Source organism: Sphaerodactylus townsendi, linkage group LG05, assembly GCF_021028975.2.
Source record: "Sphaerodactylus townsendi isolate TG3544 linkage group LG05, MPM_Stown_v2.3, whole genome shotgun sequence".
Classification (NCBI taxonomy): Eukaryota; Metazoa; Chordata; class Lepidosauria; order Squamata; family Sphaerodactylidae; genus Sphaerodactylus; species Sphaerodactylus townsendi.
Genome location: NC_059429.1, coordinates 18,504,391 through 18,523,860, shown reverse-complemented (window position 1 = coordinate 18,523,860; position 19,470 = coordinate 18,504,391). Strand labels below are relative to the sequence as shown.

The window sequence follows — 19,470 nt, the reverse complement described above, 5'->3', positions numbered from 1 at the left end:
CATTTTACAGATGGAGAACACTGATGCAGAGAGTCTTAGGCGACCCCTGTGAAAGGGCCATTTGACCCCCAAAGGGGTCCTTGACCTGCAGGTTGAGAACCACAGGTCTAACACCACAAGGGCTGGAGGAAAAAAAAATGTAAGAGGGTTCAGACAAACTGGTAGGCTTCTGCCCAATCTATTTATTGATTGATTAAATTTATACGCCACCTTTCCCTTCACAAGCTCAGGGCGGCTTCCAACATACGAAACCATGCCATTCATACATTAAAGCTGAAAAACTGATACCCTTTCCCACCGAGAGGTCAAAGTGTGGCCAATAGTACTTCTGCAGTAGAAAATAGTCCCCTAATGTTTGGGGTGGGGAGGATTGAAGGGGGTTTGGGAGGGCTGGTGCCAGGCCAGGCCCAGCTTGGTGTTTGGGGCAGCAGTGGAAGGGGGCTTGAGAAGGTCAGGCTTAGTGTTTTGGGTGTGGGGGGGGGAAGGTTGCGGGGGATTGGAGGGCTGGTGCTGGGGCAGGCGGACTGTCGGAGGGGAAGGAAGTGACGACGGGTGAATTCACAACTCCACTTATGTTTTTCATAGGTCATAGGGGCAGGATATAAACGGCAACTAACTAAACCGGGTGCGTGTGCGTGTGATTTTAACGGTTTCAAACGCCAGCCAAACTCCACCTATTAGCACTTCCAACAACAATCTATGGCTGCAATTCTTTCCTGGAAGAGCCCTTTCTTAGACAAAAAGAAAAGAAAAGGGGGGGGGGCGGACTTAATTCTGAGTAGATCTGCTTAGGATTCCTCCCTCATTCGCCATTAGTTATGGTTTTCATTCCTATTCACCACGGCCGCTTCGCTATTAATAAAACACCTGCAGGTTTCCCCCCCCCCCCCACCTGGTTCGTTTTCGCACCTAGTTCGCGCGAGGCCCTTCAGGAACAAACCAACCCAAAATGCACCACCTCCTCCTCCTCCTCTTGGTTTGCAAAGCGGCCCAAAGCGCCGCCTGGACCGAAAGCGGCCAGAAGGCGGCGGCGGCGGCGGGGCTTCCTCTCCCAACCGCCAGAGGCGGGCTCGGGCTGCGGGGCCGGGCCGGGCTGCTCGCCCTCGGGGCCGTCCCTTGCGCCCCTGCGCCTCCTTCCTCGGAGCCCAGCCCAGCCCAGCCCAGCCCAGCCCCTTCTCTGGCGGCTCCGGCCGGCCTCTTTAAGGGCCTCCCTCTGAACCCGGAGAGTGACAGGCCGCTGCCGGGGCGGGGCGCGCGGGAGGCTGCCAATCCGGGCGGGGAGGCGCCCGCTCGGCTCGGCTTCGCGCGCCACCCCTCGCCGCGGCTCTCCTCCCTTCCTCGCCCGCGTCGGTGCCGCCGGGAGTCCGGAGCCGGAGCCCGGGAACAAAAGCCGGAGTTGGCCGCGCCGACGGGGACCCTTGCCCGGCTTGGAGAGCCGCCCTTGCTTGGAGAGCCGGGGAAACTTTGCGCTCCAGCCCTCTCGGGGTTTTGCGCAGCGCAGGACGCGGCGGAGGAGCGCACGCCTGGCCGGGCTCGGGAGCGGGCAGCTGCCCAAGCAGGGCCGGGAGGAGCCGCTCCATCGCCGCCGCCGCCGCCCCGGGGAAGGCGGCCGAACAAAGCCGCCGGCGCCGCTTCGCGACCCAGCGCCAGCAGCAGCAGCGGCGGCAGCAGCAGCGGCAGACGGAGCCGCCCGCGGTCGGCCGGGGCGATGGAGGACCAGCCCCGGTTGATGCACTCTCACGCCGGCGTGGGCATGGCCGGGCACCCCGCGCTGCCCCAGCACATGCAGGACGGAGGCGGCGGCGCGGAGGGCGAGGGGGGCCGCAAGCAGGACATCGGGGACATTTTGCAGCAGATCATGACCATCACCGACCAGAGTTTGGATGAGGCGCAGGCCAGGTGAGAGCCCGACCTCCTCCTCGCGCCCGGAGAAGGAGGCGATTCGGAAGGGCTTTGCTCAGAGGTCTTGCTTCTCTTCATCTTTAGGAAGCCTTCCTTTGATTTTGCCTCTTCTGCATCTTTAGGACGGCTTGCTTCGATTTTGTCTCCTTGCGTCTTTAGGATAGCTTAGATTTTGCCTCTCTTCATCTGTTTAGGACGGCTTGCTTCGATTGTGCCTCTCTCCATCTTTAGGATAACTTGCTTAGATTGGGCTCCTCTTCATCTTTAGGATGGCTTGCTTCGATTGTGTCTCTCTCCATCTTTAGGATAACTTGCTTAGATTGGGCTCTTCTTCATCTTTAGGATGGCTCGCTTCGAATTTACTTCTCTTTGCTTCTCCCAAAACAATCCTGTGCTTTCAGAAACAGCCCGGCCAAGAGCAGGCAGGCAGCTCCACAGAAAAGAACATCTTCCAAGATGCTCTCTTCCCTCCCTCCCCCCCCCCCCAATAGGTAAAAGAAGAGCTGCCTTTGGAAGGGAGCGAAGCAGCTCACTGGATTGGGGAAGAAGGGAAGATGCTCTGTGGGTTTTTCCCTCGGTCAAGTTAGTCAGGGTGGAAGATCTAAGTTGACTCTGGGCTTTTTGGAGCCCCCCGTGAGTGTCTTGTAGCAGACCCAAGAGCTGGAAAGCCACGCATAAGACCCCCCTGCTGCTGCTTTAACCCCAAAGGTCACATCTTGCCGTATTCTTTGAAGCGAGGTTTGGGGATAGCTGGAAGCGTGGACCGTTGCAGGGTTTCTTTCTGCGAACCCCCAGCTGGGGATCCTTGAATCAAGGCCCCTGTTTTGGGTAACCAGAAATATTTCTATAGGTTTTAAGCAAACTTTTCAGAAAATTAGACCGGTGGCTCCGAAGAAATTCAACTGCAGCGGCTGCAAAGCAGGCCTGATTTCTCTTTTTGAAATAAGAGAGCCGAGCACATGACAATAAAGGTTGTGGGCTCTGTGTTTTTTCTCTCTTTCTCACGCTCCAGCACAAAGTTCAGTGCTTGTGATATCCCTTTGAAAACAGTGGGCTCAGTCACGCTTCTCACTTGTTGGATTGTGGCCCCTGCGTGCACAAAGGGTGCCACTCGCTCTGCCTTTGCGTTAGCTGGTGGAGCTGCCTGTAATTGGAAACATGTGTCTCCTCGTGTGCATTTGTGCATAGAAGGGCACAAAACGCAGGGAGCGTTGGCTAAAATAATGAGTCGAACAAATTAATTGTGCACAGAGACTAGTCTGGTCTGACGCTTTGCCAAGCGAACCTTGCTAACTAAGAATCTCACCGCTGAGTGCGGCGTCGTACACATCCACAGACAGTGTTTTCATGTAGGGAGTAGTGCGGAAACCCATTGCTTGCTCACAGGATTCTACTTAACTTTAGCCATTATTTTTTGTGCTCGTTTCATTGGACTAAAGCCACCTTTCCCAAGCTACATTTCTGCGGAAAAACTAATATATATATATATTTTTACGGCGTTGGTGAACACGTTTCACAAAGATTTGGCATAACTCAGCTTATGGAAGATGTCGTTGGTGCATCTGTTCCTTGTATTTTTCTTTAAATAACTTTTCTTTAAAAAGCTAGTCAATAAAATCAGATAACTGTTGCAGTATTCTGTATAGTGCATAAACCCACAACAAAATGTGAAGTTCTAACTACTGAGGAGAAACAGGCGACAGAGAGAAATAATGAGTTTTCATAGTGTGTTTTTGGATTTTTGTTTAATTTGAAGCGTTGAACGTTTTTTTTAAATGGGCGCTTCTTCCATCAGCTAGGACAGATTTTTAGACTCAGTCTTCTGGAAACTGTATATTGCACTAACTGGCTTAGCGGCTAGTTAAACTAACTTCCCGTCTCCTTGGCTGGGCTGAGGAATGCCAGGTTTGTTAAAGGCCGGCAGCCCTGAGGTAAAAAAAATGAGGTAAAATTTCTGTGGGTCTAGCACAGCTATAAAAAGGCCAAGTAGAGGAAAGGGACCGTTTCTGACAGTTTCATGCTGTATGTTTCGTACGGTTTGGAAAATGTAGCCACTGTTGTAGTTAAAAGAAAAAAAATCTGTATGAATAGAGGGGTGTTTAGTCAGTTGCAGGCTTTATTTACAGATGCAGTGGTATATTTCAGCAAACCAGCTTTATGAGTGGTTTCAGCTTCTCCTGTCCTACTGAATCCCACACCTTATAAGGGATTTGAGAGGCTGTTAGAGACCCTGATAGGGATGACAACAGATGCAGTCTTTCAAGTTTTCTTCTGAAGTCTTTTTTTGGGTGCTTGGCCCAAGAGGTATTTTGGATCCCGAACAGGGTTCTAGGGTCACTGAGACTGCCCAGCTGTAAGGCAAGCAGCCGATTTGGGCAGCCATTTACGGACAGCCTAGTAGATGAGAGTAAACCTCTTGCGCGGAAACAACAAATCTTCCCAAGGTGGCTTATCGGAAAATAATAACAAAGAATGTTAGATTGTTTCTTTCCTGGATTGGGGATCTTCAGTGACGCCAAACCCATCAATCTAATAAGCAGGCGGTGATTCTCCCCTTTGCGTGTGTATGAAAAGATCCATACAAAATTTGATCTCTTGCCTGTGTCGTAAAATAATTTTTCCAGCGTGAGTCCTGTTCAGTTTTGTGTGTCTTTAAGAAACACACTCTGGTTTCAATACCTACAAAGGAATAACAGAATAATAACAGCGTAAGAATAATTATTCACATACACACACGCGCGATAGATACTGGCAGCGCATCACTACATTTCTCACGAAAGGACTGGAAATTCCATACACGGAAGGGCTTTTTGAATGCTTTCAGCCAAGCAGCTTCTACATAGTGAAATAAAACACTGAATGGATGAAAGGGAAAGGTGTGTGCGAGAGAGTGTTCCTGACCTGGTTGCAAATGGTGATTGTAAAGCTTCTTCTTCTTTTTTGAATGACTTATGCACACCCCTAGAAGTGACCCTGTTAACAGCTCAGCTAACAAGCCTGGTTTGTGAATGCCGCTGCAGCCTTCTCGCCAGACTGTTCCCGTACTAGTGGTGTTTGCGTTGACATATGTGAAACCAAACTGGTTATCGCTTTCCGCACAAAGTTGTAAACTGGTTTTTGCTTGCGCTTAATTAAGCGGAGGCTCGAGTATTATTTTTCCTCCCCATCGCGTTCCATCTGGTTAAGTTCAAGATCTCCTGGGCTCCAGTGGCAGACTTGATTTTAATCCTTTTGGTTTCTTTGCAGGAAACACGCTTTGAACTGCCACAGAATGAAACCAGCACTTTTTAACGTCTTGTGTGAAATCAAAGAGAAAACAGGTAGGGTAACATGGTCGGTCGGTCGGTTTGTTTGAGTCCTCTCTGTGGCTTCGGCTCATTTATTGTTCACGGAGATCTTAATGTCATTCTGCTGTAACGTTTAAAAACGGCGATTGAATTACACATTAGGCATTATGTTTTCCTAACGTATCAGGATCCAAGCAACATAAGGAGATCTTACTACTGCGTGTTTGTGTTTGGGTTGTAGCGGGATTTAAAGATGCATCAGATGCCTTATTACTGTTTACAGTATTAATTAAAAATACAGAAATAGAGTCCTTAAAAAAACCACTTTTTAAAAAGAAGGTGACTGCCTAGGGATGCCATGGTAGAATTACTTTTTATATGAGAAATCACATGAATTCTTGCAGTTCTTGTACCTAGGTAATGCTATGCATATATGCAGCGCCAGAGAAGATCTGCCTGCTAAATTATTGGCTATTTTAGGACCCTGTCGAGGTGTGTGTGTTTTGGTTCTGAAGGTGCTAATAACACCCGGATGCTAATTCTGAGTGTTCCCACTCTGCCAGCCTCCTGCCATGCACTAATACATTTATAAAATGTCTCAGGGGGGTGTTTAAATTTTAAAAGCAACAATTAAAAATAGCTGTCATCAATCAAGGGTGATCTTAAACAGCAGATGCTCAGAGGAGAGGAGCTGGTGACATCCGCAACTTATTCCAATTTTCAGTTCCCTTTTTTTTTTGGAAGAGCAAAATCTGGGCTTAGCCCGTGGCGAAAGGCAGTGGTCTTTTTGCCATTGTTGCCGAGTGTGCACTCTTTGGGTGGCTGCTCAGAGGCAGTGTGTTGTGTATTACCTGCCTTTTCCTTCCTTCCCTTTCTCTTCTTTTTTTTTTAAACAAGGGCTGTAACAGTCAGTAATTCATATCTCAATCATATAAGCGAAGAGCTTGACATGAATGGAAGTGACAATAAATATGGTTGCAAAGTCTGATTGAAAAGTTATGAGAACAGGAGAGAGGCGGCTTTCAGGGGAGGGGGGGGGGGAAGGGAAAATCTGCGTCCGCGTCACCGTGCCTTTACAAAATGCTGGGTGAATATGCTCCGTTGTGTGAACAGCTGAGCGATATGAGATTATTTGATCCAGCGATCTATAGAGGATGGCTAAGGAGGCCTTTGTTAAATCTTGGTTGGGCAGCTTGCAACGTAGAGTAGCGTTGGCATTCAAGCCTCCAAAGCCCTTAAGGCTGCAGAGCATAAATGCTGACCTTCTTGAGCAACCATTCATTTTGTGACTCCTATAATATAATGTAAAGGGGTCTCTCTCTCCTTTCTAGAGCGTGATGCAACGCAGTTTGAATGTAGAAGGCTATGAACGTCCGAATCTTTTCAAGGCTTATTTTCTTTGCTCTGTTGTTAACTGCACACACAGACGCACCACCCACTTAATACAACTTGCCTTTTGTGTTCAAACTACCTTCCTTGTTTCATTGGTTAGGAATTTCTATCGCTGGTCCGGCAGGGCTTTTAATCTTCTGCCCTGGTTTGAAAGTAAAGCGCTTGTGAAGTGGTGGCTGTTGACTTGGATTTAGTGGAAATAAAACCTTTTCAGAACAGAGAAGCAGTCACTCCCATCCGAAGACTAACGTTTGCAGGGGCCGATATTTGGAGTGAGGTGAAGAAATTGGACTTTGTCAGTGAATTTCTGGTGTGGTGTTTGTGAAAAGCCAGGAAGAAATCACTTGTGCAGCACCAAGGGCCCCACTAGGAACCTCTTCCCTTGGAGAGATGCAGCTAGTTTGCATATTATTTGCATGATAATCTTCATACTGTCTGAATGTGTGTGTGGGGAACACCCCCATTCCCTAGTCTGATCAGTACACATTTTTCTTGGGTTCTTCCTGTTTATGCACTCTCCCAAGGAGAAGGCTAGAATCGGTCCTTATAAAATGATGAAGTGCGTGTTGTTTGAGAATCATAAAATTTGCAGTGGGAAATGAAGTGGATTCTTTAATCTCTTCCCCTTTTTCTTTCTCTACTTGTTCATTCCTGGCTATCTTTCACTTCTTCGTGTCAGTTTTCAAATGTTTGTGCAACAGGAGACTTGGGGGAAGGTGCAAAATAAAATGGTAATTGTCAGGATTCTCACTATATTGGCTGTAAAAGAATGACCTAGGATGGGAGGGGGATCTATATGAACTGTAGATTGCATGCTGACCACTCCTGTGCTACTCTGGTGGCTAAGTGGGAGGGTCTGTGCAAAAAATGACCCCTCCATGCTCCTGGGTATATTCTGGATTGTTGACAAGTGGTAAAAACAAGGTATCCCTATTGGTACACAATCCTGTATATTCTTGTTTCCAAAGCCTCTGCATTATTCTAACTGTGGAAGGAAATAAGGCACAGGATATATGCTGCCCAGTCACTTTATATATATGCTTGCATGTATGTATATGCACACTCATTTTCTTCTGGCTTCCAGTGAATGTAAAGGTGTCGGGGTGATTGACAAGAATTTGGGCTTTTGTACCTTTAAATGTTCATTTTGTTTCGTACCTTTAAATGTTCATTTCGTTTTATTTTATTAGCGTCATTTAGTGAAATATTTGATTCTGTGATTTCTCCGGTTTCTTGTAGTTCTTCATTTGTTTACAATCCCCACCCCTCTTTTCCTTGGCATACATTTCAAAAATGTTGACCATAGGCTACCATACTCTTTTCCCTTTCCTTCCCCCCCACCCTTTTTGTGCTTTCAATCCGAACTGTCAGATTAAATAGATGAATGAGATGATCTTGTGGCGAGAAGGTCTGTAAATTCAGAAAGGAACATACAGTCCAACGGGGAGCATATTATAATGGATTCTATCAGAATCTTCTGACGAAGATTAAAAGTTGAAAGGGGGCGGATGGATGGCTTGCCAGATCAAAATCCCACTCGGCTAAAATTCTCTGTGGTGTGTGGTTCTTTTGCGTGCGTTCATGTGTGTTTTGTTCATCTCTTCTCCACCCTGGCATTCCAGTGTTTGTAAATGGGCATTTGCTTTTCCATTGTTTGATTTAAGTGACTCCAGAGTCTGCTTGCAACATTGCGGCTAATATTTCACAGCGTTAACGTTGCCGGAACAAACCCAAAATGTCTATAAAGTTGTGTGTGCGCTTTGGGGGGAAGAGATCGTCTTTACTGGCCAAAGAGTTGCCCCTTGTCTCCTGACATTTCAATTTATTTTAAAAGATTTATGGGTACTTTTTAATGTTAGCTTGGGTTTGGGTATCCATTGATCTTCCTTTTATGCCTACTGCTGCGCTTTGAGTGCTGTGGAAATCTGAACATGTTTATTATTTAGAAAACAATAAAAGGAGAGGTTTAATTTTGAGGGGGTTGGAGAAGAGCAAATGACATGTAATTTATGTTGGGGGGGGTGAAAGAAATGTTGCTGAATGAGGAATCGGATGGGAAGCTGACTTAGAGTGATTGATTAGCTATTTTATTGTTAAAACAACTAATAAAAATAAATGTGATTTCACAGTCACTAGAATTTTTAACAGCGGTTACTGTGGACAGCGTGATAACTTTGGATGTTGTTGGTGCGGATGCAGCCTCAAAGGTTTAACCAACACCAATGCTAGCCTTTGATTCTGTTTTAATATATCGGCTCTGTTTCAATATACTTTAATGCATGGGCGGACATGAAGCTTGTAAAGTAACTAGCGATAGTTCGAAGTTGCTTGTGGTCCAGAGTGGATTGTGTGTGTGTGTGTGTGTGAGAGAGAGAGAGAGAGAGTGAAATATGGGAGGTTATGAAAAGACTTACCTTTTGAAAAACCTTACAGTAGCAGCAGGGCTAATATTGCCAAAACTTTGGCCATAGAAAAATATTGCTTGCAGTAGTTACCTGGCTTGACAATATGTTGGTCTAGTGTAGTTACATTAGAGGCAGTGTGGTTTAGTGGTTAAGAGTGGCAGACTGTAATCTGGAGAACTGGGTTTATTTCCACACTCCTCCACCTAAAACCTGCTGGGTGACCTTGGGTTACACACAGTTCTCTCTGAACTCTCTGAATCAATGTGGAGGCAGAGAATGGCAAACCACGTCTGAGGTTCTCTTGTAATTACTTGGATTTCATCCAGTTTTGTTCCTGGAACCCAAAAGTCTTCTTTTCCTCCTAGATTATCAGATTGTTTATTGGCAGCATTAATTAGTCTTTATTTGTTGAGGGATAGTTTATTCTCGAGATCTTGGAATGTATTAATCATACCTGATGCTTCTGTTATGCGCTGGGTTTTGTGAGTTGGATCTAGCCAGTTTTCTTACTTAATCTCAACCAATTCTCTTCCTTACTATAGTTTTCCTGTTCTACTTGGCTTCTGCACATGTAGATCCCATGATACATAATGAAGTCTTTTTTTCTGGTCACAAGCATCCAGTCCTGTATCTGTAGCAAAGTTAATCTGTTTGGAAGAAGGACACATTTTGATTTTTAAAAATCCTATTTACTATTCCACTATATGTTAAAAAAAACACTTTTCTTTCTGCCCTCACCCCTTCATATACTGGCAGCCTTTATTTTTCTTTAAATATCTCATATTGTATTTCATGTCTTCTGCTGGTTTAAAAAATAACAATTGCGTTTGAGGTGACATATATTTCACTACAGGCCTAAATTTTCCCGCCTCTGACTTTACCATTCTTTTGAGCTTTTAGTGTGCTTTTATGTTCTGCGTAAAGAGATGTGGTGACCTCTGACTCTATCTTAGCGCATTGTTAAAAGAAGGGATTTTTTTTTGTTTTGGAATGCAAAAATGTCTAGCATTGAAAATAGTTAATACAGAATCAAAGTGAATAAAGACCGGAGAGGATAAGTATGCTGCTCATATGAACAGCATACTTATCCTCTCTGGTCTTTATTCACTTTGATTCTGTATTAACTAATACAGTGGACTTATCTATATATTGTAGGCAGTTTTAAGTCAGCTGGAAATGCCAGTGCATTGCAAACTAAATATCTGCCTTGAAAATTCAAGAGCCCGGGGCATACTTAGAATTGGAGGTTTTGAGTGATAATGGTACCTGTAGAGGATTCAGTCTGAAAGAGACCTGAAAGTAATTTGTATGTCTTCATTGGGTTAAGCCTTAAGCCAGGCCTTAACCTAACCTAGTCGACCCTGCAAGCACTTTGGGGATTTTGAGGGATAGCGAACCCCTCCACAAAATGGCTGCCATAGAGGGAACACGTCAGTTTCTCTGGGGCACTGTGGGTCTACCACTACTACATCACTGCCCTACTGCTATGGATCAGCCTCCCAGAAAATATGAGGCATATCTTTTTAGGGCATTCCGGCAAGTCAGAACTGTTTAAAAGAGCTTATGGGGTAGCTTGAATGGCCTCTAGTGTAGCTACTTGTTTTTAATTACTTGTTCTAGTGATGTTAGACTATTTTTTGTGTTGTACTTAATGTTGTTACCCATATTGGGTCCTGACTATCAGGAGAAAGACAGGCTGTGCAAATACTCTAAATACATTTGAACTTAGATTTAGAGGGTGGATCTTTAATTTTTTTCCCACTCCCTGTGCTTTTTTTTTTTTTAAAAAGCTCCAATTGAGTTAAGGGTTCAGGGTGGGAGGGGAACAGAAGGTTTTCGTTTTTAAAGGGGCCCAAGTCTTCTTTCAGGCAATAGTGAAATTGACCAAGGTTACTAGTGTTGATCCAGGTAAAATGAATTGTAACGGTCAGCTTTGATTAACATTAGGTTGGCCACTTAGAGTTTGGCAAATTGCTGAAGATATGGGGGTGGAGGGTGGGATTTGGGGAGAAGGGGGATCTCAGTGGGGTAGAATGCCATAGAATCCACCTTTTTAAGCATTTCTCCATGTGAACTGACCTGTCACCTGGAGAACAGATGTAACCCCAGGAGATGTCTAGCAACCACCTGGTGGTTGGCTATACCAGCTACCGTCTACTTAACTTTATGAGACCAGGAATTGTGTTAGAAGAATTCAGCGAAGTCAGTATTGTGGAGTCTGTCTTTTTTGCAATATCTACACTTATCTTAGCAATTAGAGATTTCAGCCACTACAGACGTTAACAAGCTTAGCAATGTATTGTCGAAGGCTTTCACTGCCGGAATCACTGGGGTGCTGTGTGGTTTCCGGGCTGTATGGCCGTGTTCTAGCAGCATTCTCTCCTGACGTTTCGCCTGCATCTGTGGCTGGCATCTTCAGAAGATCTGAAGATGCCAGCCACAGATGCAGGAATAAGCCAAGCATCAGAGATACTACTTCTAAAACACGCTCATACAGCATCTGAACCACTCCCGAGCTCCCTACCTAGCTTCTAGCAATAATGAGCTGCCTCTGCATTTTTCTTGATCGGATTTAAACTTCATATAAATGACATTTCCATTCATACTGCCTGTATTTTGTGGTCCTTGCTATTTGGGTTTCCACCCACAACTCTTTTACATAATAGGTCTGTATATGAAGGGTCCGAGCATTGCATCTTAAGTAGTGGGGGCTAGTTCGTGAAAGATTACGATAGAATAAATTTTTTGTTAGTCTTCAAGTTGCTACACGATACCTGTTGTCCCAGGGGGAGAGTTCTTCGCCACCTTTTCTTGTTATCCTTCCATCTCTTTTGGCACATGTCCAAATGACCTGGAGAAGTGAATTGTGGTAGGGCTAAATGACAGAAAAAGGGGATGAATGGTGTGTGAACGGTGACAAAGAAAAGGGTGGAAAAAGAGGCAACATAAGAGGTGTCAATCTCTGAAAAAGCAAACAGGGCCATAAAACATTTTGGGTGGCCCCTCATTGTGGATCTCTACCATAAAATTATCTCCTGGAGTCAGAAGTCCGCAGCCCAGGGTGCGTTGTTGAGAGCATGGCTTCAAAATATGCAGCCAAGTAGCGAAGAGGCCGTGAAATTCCTTCGCTGGCTATGCTGTCCTAACTAGGATGGATGTAGAAGGGTGTAACTCTGCTTAAGAAGTGGGTTGAACTGGAACTGTGGGGAAGTAGTTGCACCATCACTTCACTTCATCCGGGATGTGCTCAACCTATATACTGACGAATGCACCCTTGATTGGTTGTTTTATTCAGCAATAGTGAAGCGAGGCTTGACATGGAACTCCTTTCTTTGTGGAGTGTGTTTAGGATAAGTAAGCTTATCTGTTTTAATCGGAGCTGATATCTGGAGAGGGGGTAGGCCAGGAGAGGTTTCCTGCCTCTAGGGTACCACAGTAAAGATACGGAAAGCACATCACACACTGCGTCTTCGTCTGGATACGTTTTTGATGCTTGTGCCAAAGATTGTGAACTGCACTGAGAAGTTGTTGAAGGAGGACATAACACAATTAAAAGGGGTGGGGGTGGGGGGGGGAATCCAAGGGCTTTATCCAGTTCTGATGCTGAGTAAATTTGAAAGGAACAACAATGGCGGAGGAATTCTTACCTTGGCTAACCCTGTCTGCCTCCCACTCCCTCGTTTTTCAAAGGAATTGAAGCAATGAGATCCGACTTCTTGTCTAAAAAGCAGACTACCTCGATGTGATAAGAGCCTTCCTTTTGAACAGTAGCCGTCTCTTTTTCTCATTTTCTTTTGTCTCGGGCCTCTGGAGTAGCTCTGGCTGGCTTAGGGCTTTACTGGGCATGTGGTGTAAAGGGTATGTGGGGGGGGGGGGGGGGGTGGTGGCACAGAAAAAGGCCCAGAGGAATTGGCTAGGCCCTGCAGGACTTTTTAGTTCCTGGTGGTGGTAACAGGGGCTGGAGTTCTTTATGCTGAAGGAGATCTCTGCCCAGGAGTTCTCAAATTTTGATTTGCTCCCTGGCCAGATTTCTGTCTTGCCATCTTCTCCTCCCTGGCCAACTGAGCCCCTTACGTGTGCCAAACACAGAAAGAATCCCTGTTTTTTGTAGTTTTTGCTAAAGGTAGAAGGACCTACTTCCTCTGCTTCTGCAATGCCTGTGGGAGAGGAGATCAATCTCTGTCCTCCCGAGGGTCTCAGAGTACTCATGAGAGGTGTCTGAATCATTGGCAGGGGGATTTGTGGAACCCTGGTTAAGTTCTTTTAGGGCTAGGTGCTCAGTCTGGGCTCAGTCAAAATCCCATAAGCAGGTGCAGAGTTTTTCTGCAAGCAAGAGGATTCTTTCGAGGGAGCTGCGACATTGACACTGCGCTAGTGTTTATCTGAAATATTTATATCCCACATTCCCGTTAAGTTAATAAGGTACCAGGTGCGCTTTATGGGTATGTTCCCTCAGTGGTACGAGACTGTACCATGGGGCGGGGGGGGGGGGGTTGCGTCTGGAGTGGCTCAGCATTCTGTGACCATAAAAGCAGTTATCGAGGAGGAGGGAAGCGTCTGAATTTTCCATTTGTCATCTATATTGAGAGAGAGTCTGGAAAGAGTTGCTGCCTCTCCGTGGTTCTCCGAGCACCATGGGCAGCCCAGTCCGGAGCCCAGAGGCAGCCAGGGATGGTACCGCCACCAAGTCTCCCTGCCCAGTGTGGAAAGGAAAGAAAGAAAGAAAGAAAGAAAGAAAGAAAGAAAGAAAGAAAGAAAGAAAGAAAGAAAGAACTCCCCATTGGGGCCAGTGTACCAGGAGGCAGTGCTGGGGTGGAAGCCAATGTCAGCTCTACCCCTGGCCACACCTCCAGAACACCTCTGCTATGCCAGCAGAATTGGCGGGGGCACACGGGTGCTGATATGGCACTCTGCCCCGTGTTGGGCCTACTAGGAGGCCACTGTGGTGGCCAGCTGATAGATTTGTTGCTCTGCCTGGGTACGTGTCCCGAGGAGGGCAGATCTTCTGGCGTAGGGCCATGCTGCCTCCACAACTGCCTTCGCCCCCTCTTTGCTCTGGATTGGGCTGTAAGGGGTCAATTTATAACCCTGGGACGAACTAGCAAGATCATACTTTTTATTTCACATTAATTGAAAACAATGTCCACTCCCTGGCTCATTATAATTATTTACACAAATTGGAATTTCCGTTCCATCTGTGCACATAACGGGAGGGGACCGAATGGAATCCATCCTTTTGCAATTTTTAAAATTCAGAGTGTTAGTACAAGAAGTGACCTCCATCCTGAGTTGCCATATTAAATTTTTTAGTTCACCCTGTCTCTAGCACCTGAGCAAAGTTACAGTTTAATAACAACATACTTCTATATAATATAAATTGTTAAAAACCCTTCAGATCCTTCAAATCTCATCCTTGTTGCTTGGAAGTCAGGATTTTTTTGCCATCAAATCTCAGCTGAGTTATGGTACCCTTGTAGGGTTTTCAGGGCAAGAGATGTTTGGAGGTGGCGTGCCATTGCCTTCCTCTGCATCACAATCTTGGTATTCCTTGGAGGTCTCTTGGCCAAATGATTGCCAGCATCAGGGTATGTGACTGGCCAAAATTCACCCAGCAAACTTCCAAGGCACGAGTGGGGATTCGAACCTGGTTTTCCAAGGTCTTAGTCTGACACCATGCTGCACCATGCTGGTCTCAGACAGGTCTTTCTAAATTATTAGTGCTGGCCCGAAATACCCAGTTGGTTTCCCCCCTCTTCCAGAATGTTTGTATTGAACGGGTGCAGTGCCGAAACATTGCATCAGAACTTCTTGGTGAATTGTACAGTTGGAACTGGAGGTGGGTTTGTTGGGCATCCCTGATTCGAAGGGCATGACAAAGATCATAACTCTTTGAACCAGGGGCACGGAAGTTATAGAAAGAGAGACCCTTGTGCGAAGACGTGCTCTGCGTATAACATTTCAGTGGCAGAGATCACGGATCGTGATTTGATAGATTGCATGAGACCAAAGCCCTGTTTTACATCAGGGTTGCGTGGGGAGGGGAGATGAGGGGTTCAGGTGCTTAAATCTACAACTCCTGCCTGATTTTGCTGATTGAAACCAGGTGACTTCAGCTCTTACCAAACCTTCGTGGACCTATTGAACTTTGCTGCATTTGCCTGATGGGTTTACATGTACCTGGGGTCCAGCCCCGCTTTTTAACCAGAACGGGCATCCTCATTTGATCGTTTCCAGGACACAGAAGTGGATGAAGTCCATTAGGACAGAGCTGAGTTCCAGGATATTTTGAATTGTATTATTTTTAAGCTGAATTTACAAATTAATAAATAATCACCAAATCGGCTCCAAAGACACACAAATGTGCCCATTGTCTCCCTGCCTCCCTGGTTCCTAATTCCTTTTTCTCCCCCCACCCATTATTGGCCTCACAACGGAAAGCCTTAATTTATTCAGCATACAGTCTCTTTACTCCACTGCTTTCTGTAATTTATACCTCATACTGCCTGCTGTCTCGAATTATTTAACTCCGTAAGGCATTTAGTGAGAAGGCTGAGTACGAAATCGCTATGCAGAGTAAGGCATAGTTAGACAGTCTGCCTTTCACATTATTAACCGGATTTTAAAATATGGCCCTAATCATGTACTCCCAAAAGGAGCGAAGGCTGACAAAGAAAGAATTAGCATGTCAAAGGCCGGGTTCTACAGTTATTTGCAGCTACATGGCATGAGCGAGGCCCTTTCTGCCCAGCCCACTTGCCAAAAATGTGTCCAGCAGTCTGATGAGGTGAATCAAGGAAAGTCAGCATAAAACTGGGACATGCACAGGGATGGATGGATCCAGTATTGTGACTGTGGGGTACATTTATGCTGCAGGGCATGGATAAACCTCTTCCCAACTTGGCTCCCCCATGTTATCATGGGTGCGTCCACAAATGTGCTGTGTTGGGTTGCCCCTGCTCACGTTGATTGAAATGCCCTAGGACAGTGGTGGTGAACCTTTGGCACTCCAGATGTTATGGACTACAATTCCCATCAGCCCCTGCCAGCACGGCCAATTGGCCATGCTGGCAGGGGCTGGTGGGAATTGTAGTCCATAACATCTGGAGTGCCAAAGGTTCGCCACCACGGCCCTAGGAGTTTGAAACCCTGGACCCAGCAAGTTATTCATACATCCACACAAAGGTTGCATCATTAAGAAATGGCCTTCACCATGAGACAAAATGGCGGAGCTGTCTTTGGGGGATGACGGCGCAGGGTTGGGGGGGGCATTAACATCAGCAGGGCTAGAGGCGGGCAGCTCTGACCCAGAGAGCGTAACCTATGAGGAAGTTCTGCTGCACAGCCTCAGGTTGTACGAACTGCAAGAGAAAAATGTGTCGGAAGTGTTCGAGAATATCTAGAGTTTGGCACCCGAAAATACGCGCTAGATGGGCCGAACATTGCATGTGCTGACGCCTCTGGTGGCTGTCTATTTGTTTCCAAGCCTGTCTTTAGGTGCTGGCATTTACCTTTAAAACTGTTCATAACCCAGCACTCACTTATTTGAAGGATCGTTTCTCTTGACAGGATCCAGGGAGGCAATTACTCTATTCACAGCAGGGTCCTCCTAGCAATCCCCCATCTCTCAAAAATACACTCTGTTATGGCCCAGGCCTTATCTGTCGCTGCCCTGCTTCTATGGAGCGACCTCTCTGAATGGGGGATACCTTTGGGGGCTTTCAGCTACAACTGTTAGCACATAGGGTGGCTTGCATGGTCTCTATTTATTTATTTATTTTATTTATTTATACTTTGGGCTTCTAGACCGCCCCATCCCCGAGGGGCTCTGGGCGGTGTACAGCAGATAATAAATACAATTTTAAAACATCATAAATAGGCTAAAACTTATAAAAGCAGCGAAAACTAGCTAAACATTAGCATTTAAATGTAAAATAAATATAAGAGGCATAGGGTGTAGAGGTGGCTCAGGGGAGATTGCCTAATGTCCTGCACAGAATTCTTTCCACCCCCTAGGGGAGAACGGTAGGTCCTGGAGGAGAGATAGATGTTATAGGCCCAGATGTAGAGGCCGGCGGAAGGGCCAGCGGAAGGGGGCCAGCGGAAGGGGGCCAGCGGAACTGCTGGTGTAACTGCTTTAATGATTGGTTTTCATTTCCCGCCTTTACTTATGTGTCCCTATTAATTCTGTAGATTGTTATATTTATGTTGCTGTGGTCCATCTTGACTGTGTTGGGTGAAAAGCAGGGTTAAAATCATGCAGAACTGAGCAAGAATTGGTGTTGGAGCTGGGGAGCAAAACGAGAACCAAAAAAGGAACGGGACATGTCTCGTGAAATTATAGCCCTGTGAAAAGCTTTTGCACCACGGAACTAAAATCCTTTTTGGTTAAAGCAAGAGACGTGTGACGTGTGTGTTAAGTCCAGCCCTGGATTGCCGTGAAGCAAAATAAGCACCTGCTTAGTGTCTCAAGTAAAGAGGACCACATCAAGGTTTTTTTTTCCAGTGCCAGATTTACAGTGGATCTTGGTGCGATCTTGCAGCTGAACCAGGGACCATAAAAAGGGGACCCCACAATAAATGAAATAATATTGCATTTATTCATTTAATATTGGAAAGGTTAATGACATATTTTAATCGTTTGAGTTGAAATGCTGTGTGTCTTCAAGGCGAGAAAGCAATGGAACAATAGGTGTTTTGTTTCATGCAAATAATGATATTTATTCATTTACCATTGTTTTTATTTTGAAGTACATAGTAGGGGGCACCATAACCTTTTCAGTGCTTAGGGTATCTGAAGGTCTTCATCCAATGCTGGAGAAGTGCCATCTAGGCCTGTATTGGTAAGGAGAGAGGTATTGTTGGAGATTTCATCTTCCTGCTTCTCGTTCATATAGGAGGTTGGTGTGGGATCCAGCCTTGCAGCTGGCATTTTGCCACTCCTAATTTTCTGGCGCAACCTCTACCCTTTCTCTCGTCCTCTGGTGAGTTCCTGAGCAAATACACTTCTCTGAAGGCTTGCAAGAAAGATTAAGAGTGGGTGTATCTGCCGAGACTTTCCCGCCCTCTCCCCCACTTCCAAATTGCTGCTTGCTATTTGCAGAGCCTGTGTTCTGAAGTTGTTCCATATTTCCCGAGGTGGCTGGAATTTGCTTTCTGCCTGTTAGGACCACAGTTTGACATTTGCACACCTGGGGTGCCTTAAGCTTCGCATACAGGGCCTCCCGGCACTCTTCCACTTCTTTGGCTTGGGTCTTGTGATGGTTCAAGTGGAGCTCTTTGTGAAAGAGTGGAGGAACCCCCTTCCTGGCCTGCGAACCTTTAAAGGAAGAGTTGGATAGGCGTCCATCAGAGATGAACTGGGTAAACACAATATCCTGCCTATGGACAGGAGGTTATCTTCATAGTTGACCTCTCTAGCAGGGACGTAGGTATAGATTTTTTTTATGGCAGGGGGGTTCGGGAGGCGGGGTCATGCCCCCACCCGCCTCTGGGGATGTGGCCATGCCTCCCCAAGCCCCGCCCCAGCCTCGGTACTTATAAAAGCAGCTCTCCGAGGCCAGGGATGACAGACTCCCCTGCCCTGCCCTCCCCAGCCCCTCACCAGCAGGGCTCCCAGCTGGCAGCCAGCAGCCCCTTCTGCCCTCCCCTCTGGGCAGAGGTGTAGCTAGGGAAAATGGAGCTCGATGCAAAATCTGAGTTTGATAACCCCCCCCCCCCCATGGGTGGCCGTTGTGATGCTGGAATCCACCCCCAAACAGCATCACTTTAAATGGTGTTTAAACTAAAGAGCCCAAATTCTCCTTTTAAATCTACCTTAAAGGGAGAATCTGGGGTCGCCAGTTAAAACAACATTGAAAGTGATGCTGTTTTGGGGTGGATCATCCCCCACCCTGGAACAGCATCACTTTCAGTGTTTGAACTGAAGACCTCAGATTCTCCCTTTAAATCCAGGGAATGGATTTAAAAGGAGAATCTGGGGAAACTTGGGGGGGGGGGTGCCTGCTGTCAGGGGTGCAGTTGTTAATCTAGCAGCACCAAACTTTCAGGGTAACTTTATGAGACTCTCCTAATGATACCACCCAGGTTTGGTGAAGTTTGGTTCAGGGGGGGCCAAAGTTATGGACCCTCAAATGTGTAGCCCCCATCTTTTATAGCTCCCATTGGAAACAGTGGGGGATGGGGGCACCCCTTTGAGAGTCTATAACTTTGGACCCCCTGGACCAAACTTCACAAAACCCTGGTGGTATCTCTAAGAGACTCTCCTGATGGTACCACCCAGGTTTGGTGAAGTTTGGTTCAGGGGGTCAAAAGTTAAGGACTTTCCAAGGTGTAGCCCCCATCTTCTATTTGCTCCCTTTGGTAACAATGGGGGAGGGGGCACCCCCTTTGGGAGTCCATAACTTTGGACCCCCTAAACCAAACCTCACCAAACCTGGCTAGTATCATCAGGAGAGTCCCCCAAACAATCCCCGAAATTTTGGTAC

At 46.3% G+C, this 19,470-nt stretch overlaps 1 protein-coding gene across 7 annotated transcripts in view; it reads left to right on the top strand.

Moving 5' to 3' along the window:
* Positions 1–1,259: 1,259 nt before the first annotated feature.
* The window catches only part of PBX1 (PBX homeobox 1), a 281,890-nt gene continuing 263,679 nt past the window's right edge, over positions 1,260–19,470 (top strand). For 2 of the 7 annotated variants that reach the window (XM_048498537.1, XM_048498530.1), the window contains exons 1-2: positions 1,262–1,899; positions 5,149–5,222. In XM_048498537.1, coding sequence (XP_048354494.1) covers positions 1,709–1,899; positions 5,149–5,222 — 265 coding nt within the window. In that variant the 5' untranslated portion in view covers positions 1,262–1,708. Of the gene's footprint in view, positions 1,900–5,148; positions 5,223–19,470 lie in introns of all 7 variants that reach the window. The other 5 variants (XM_048498533.1, XM_048498536.1, XM_048498532.1 and 2 more) reach the window with 4 other exon arrangements.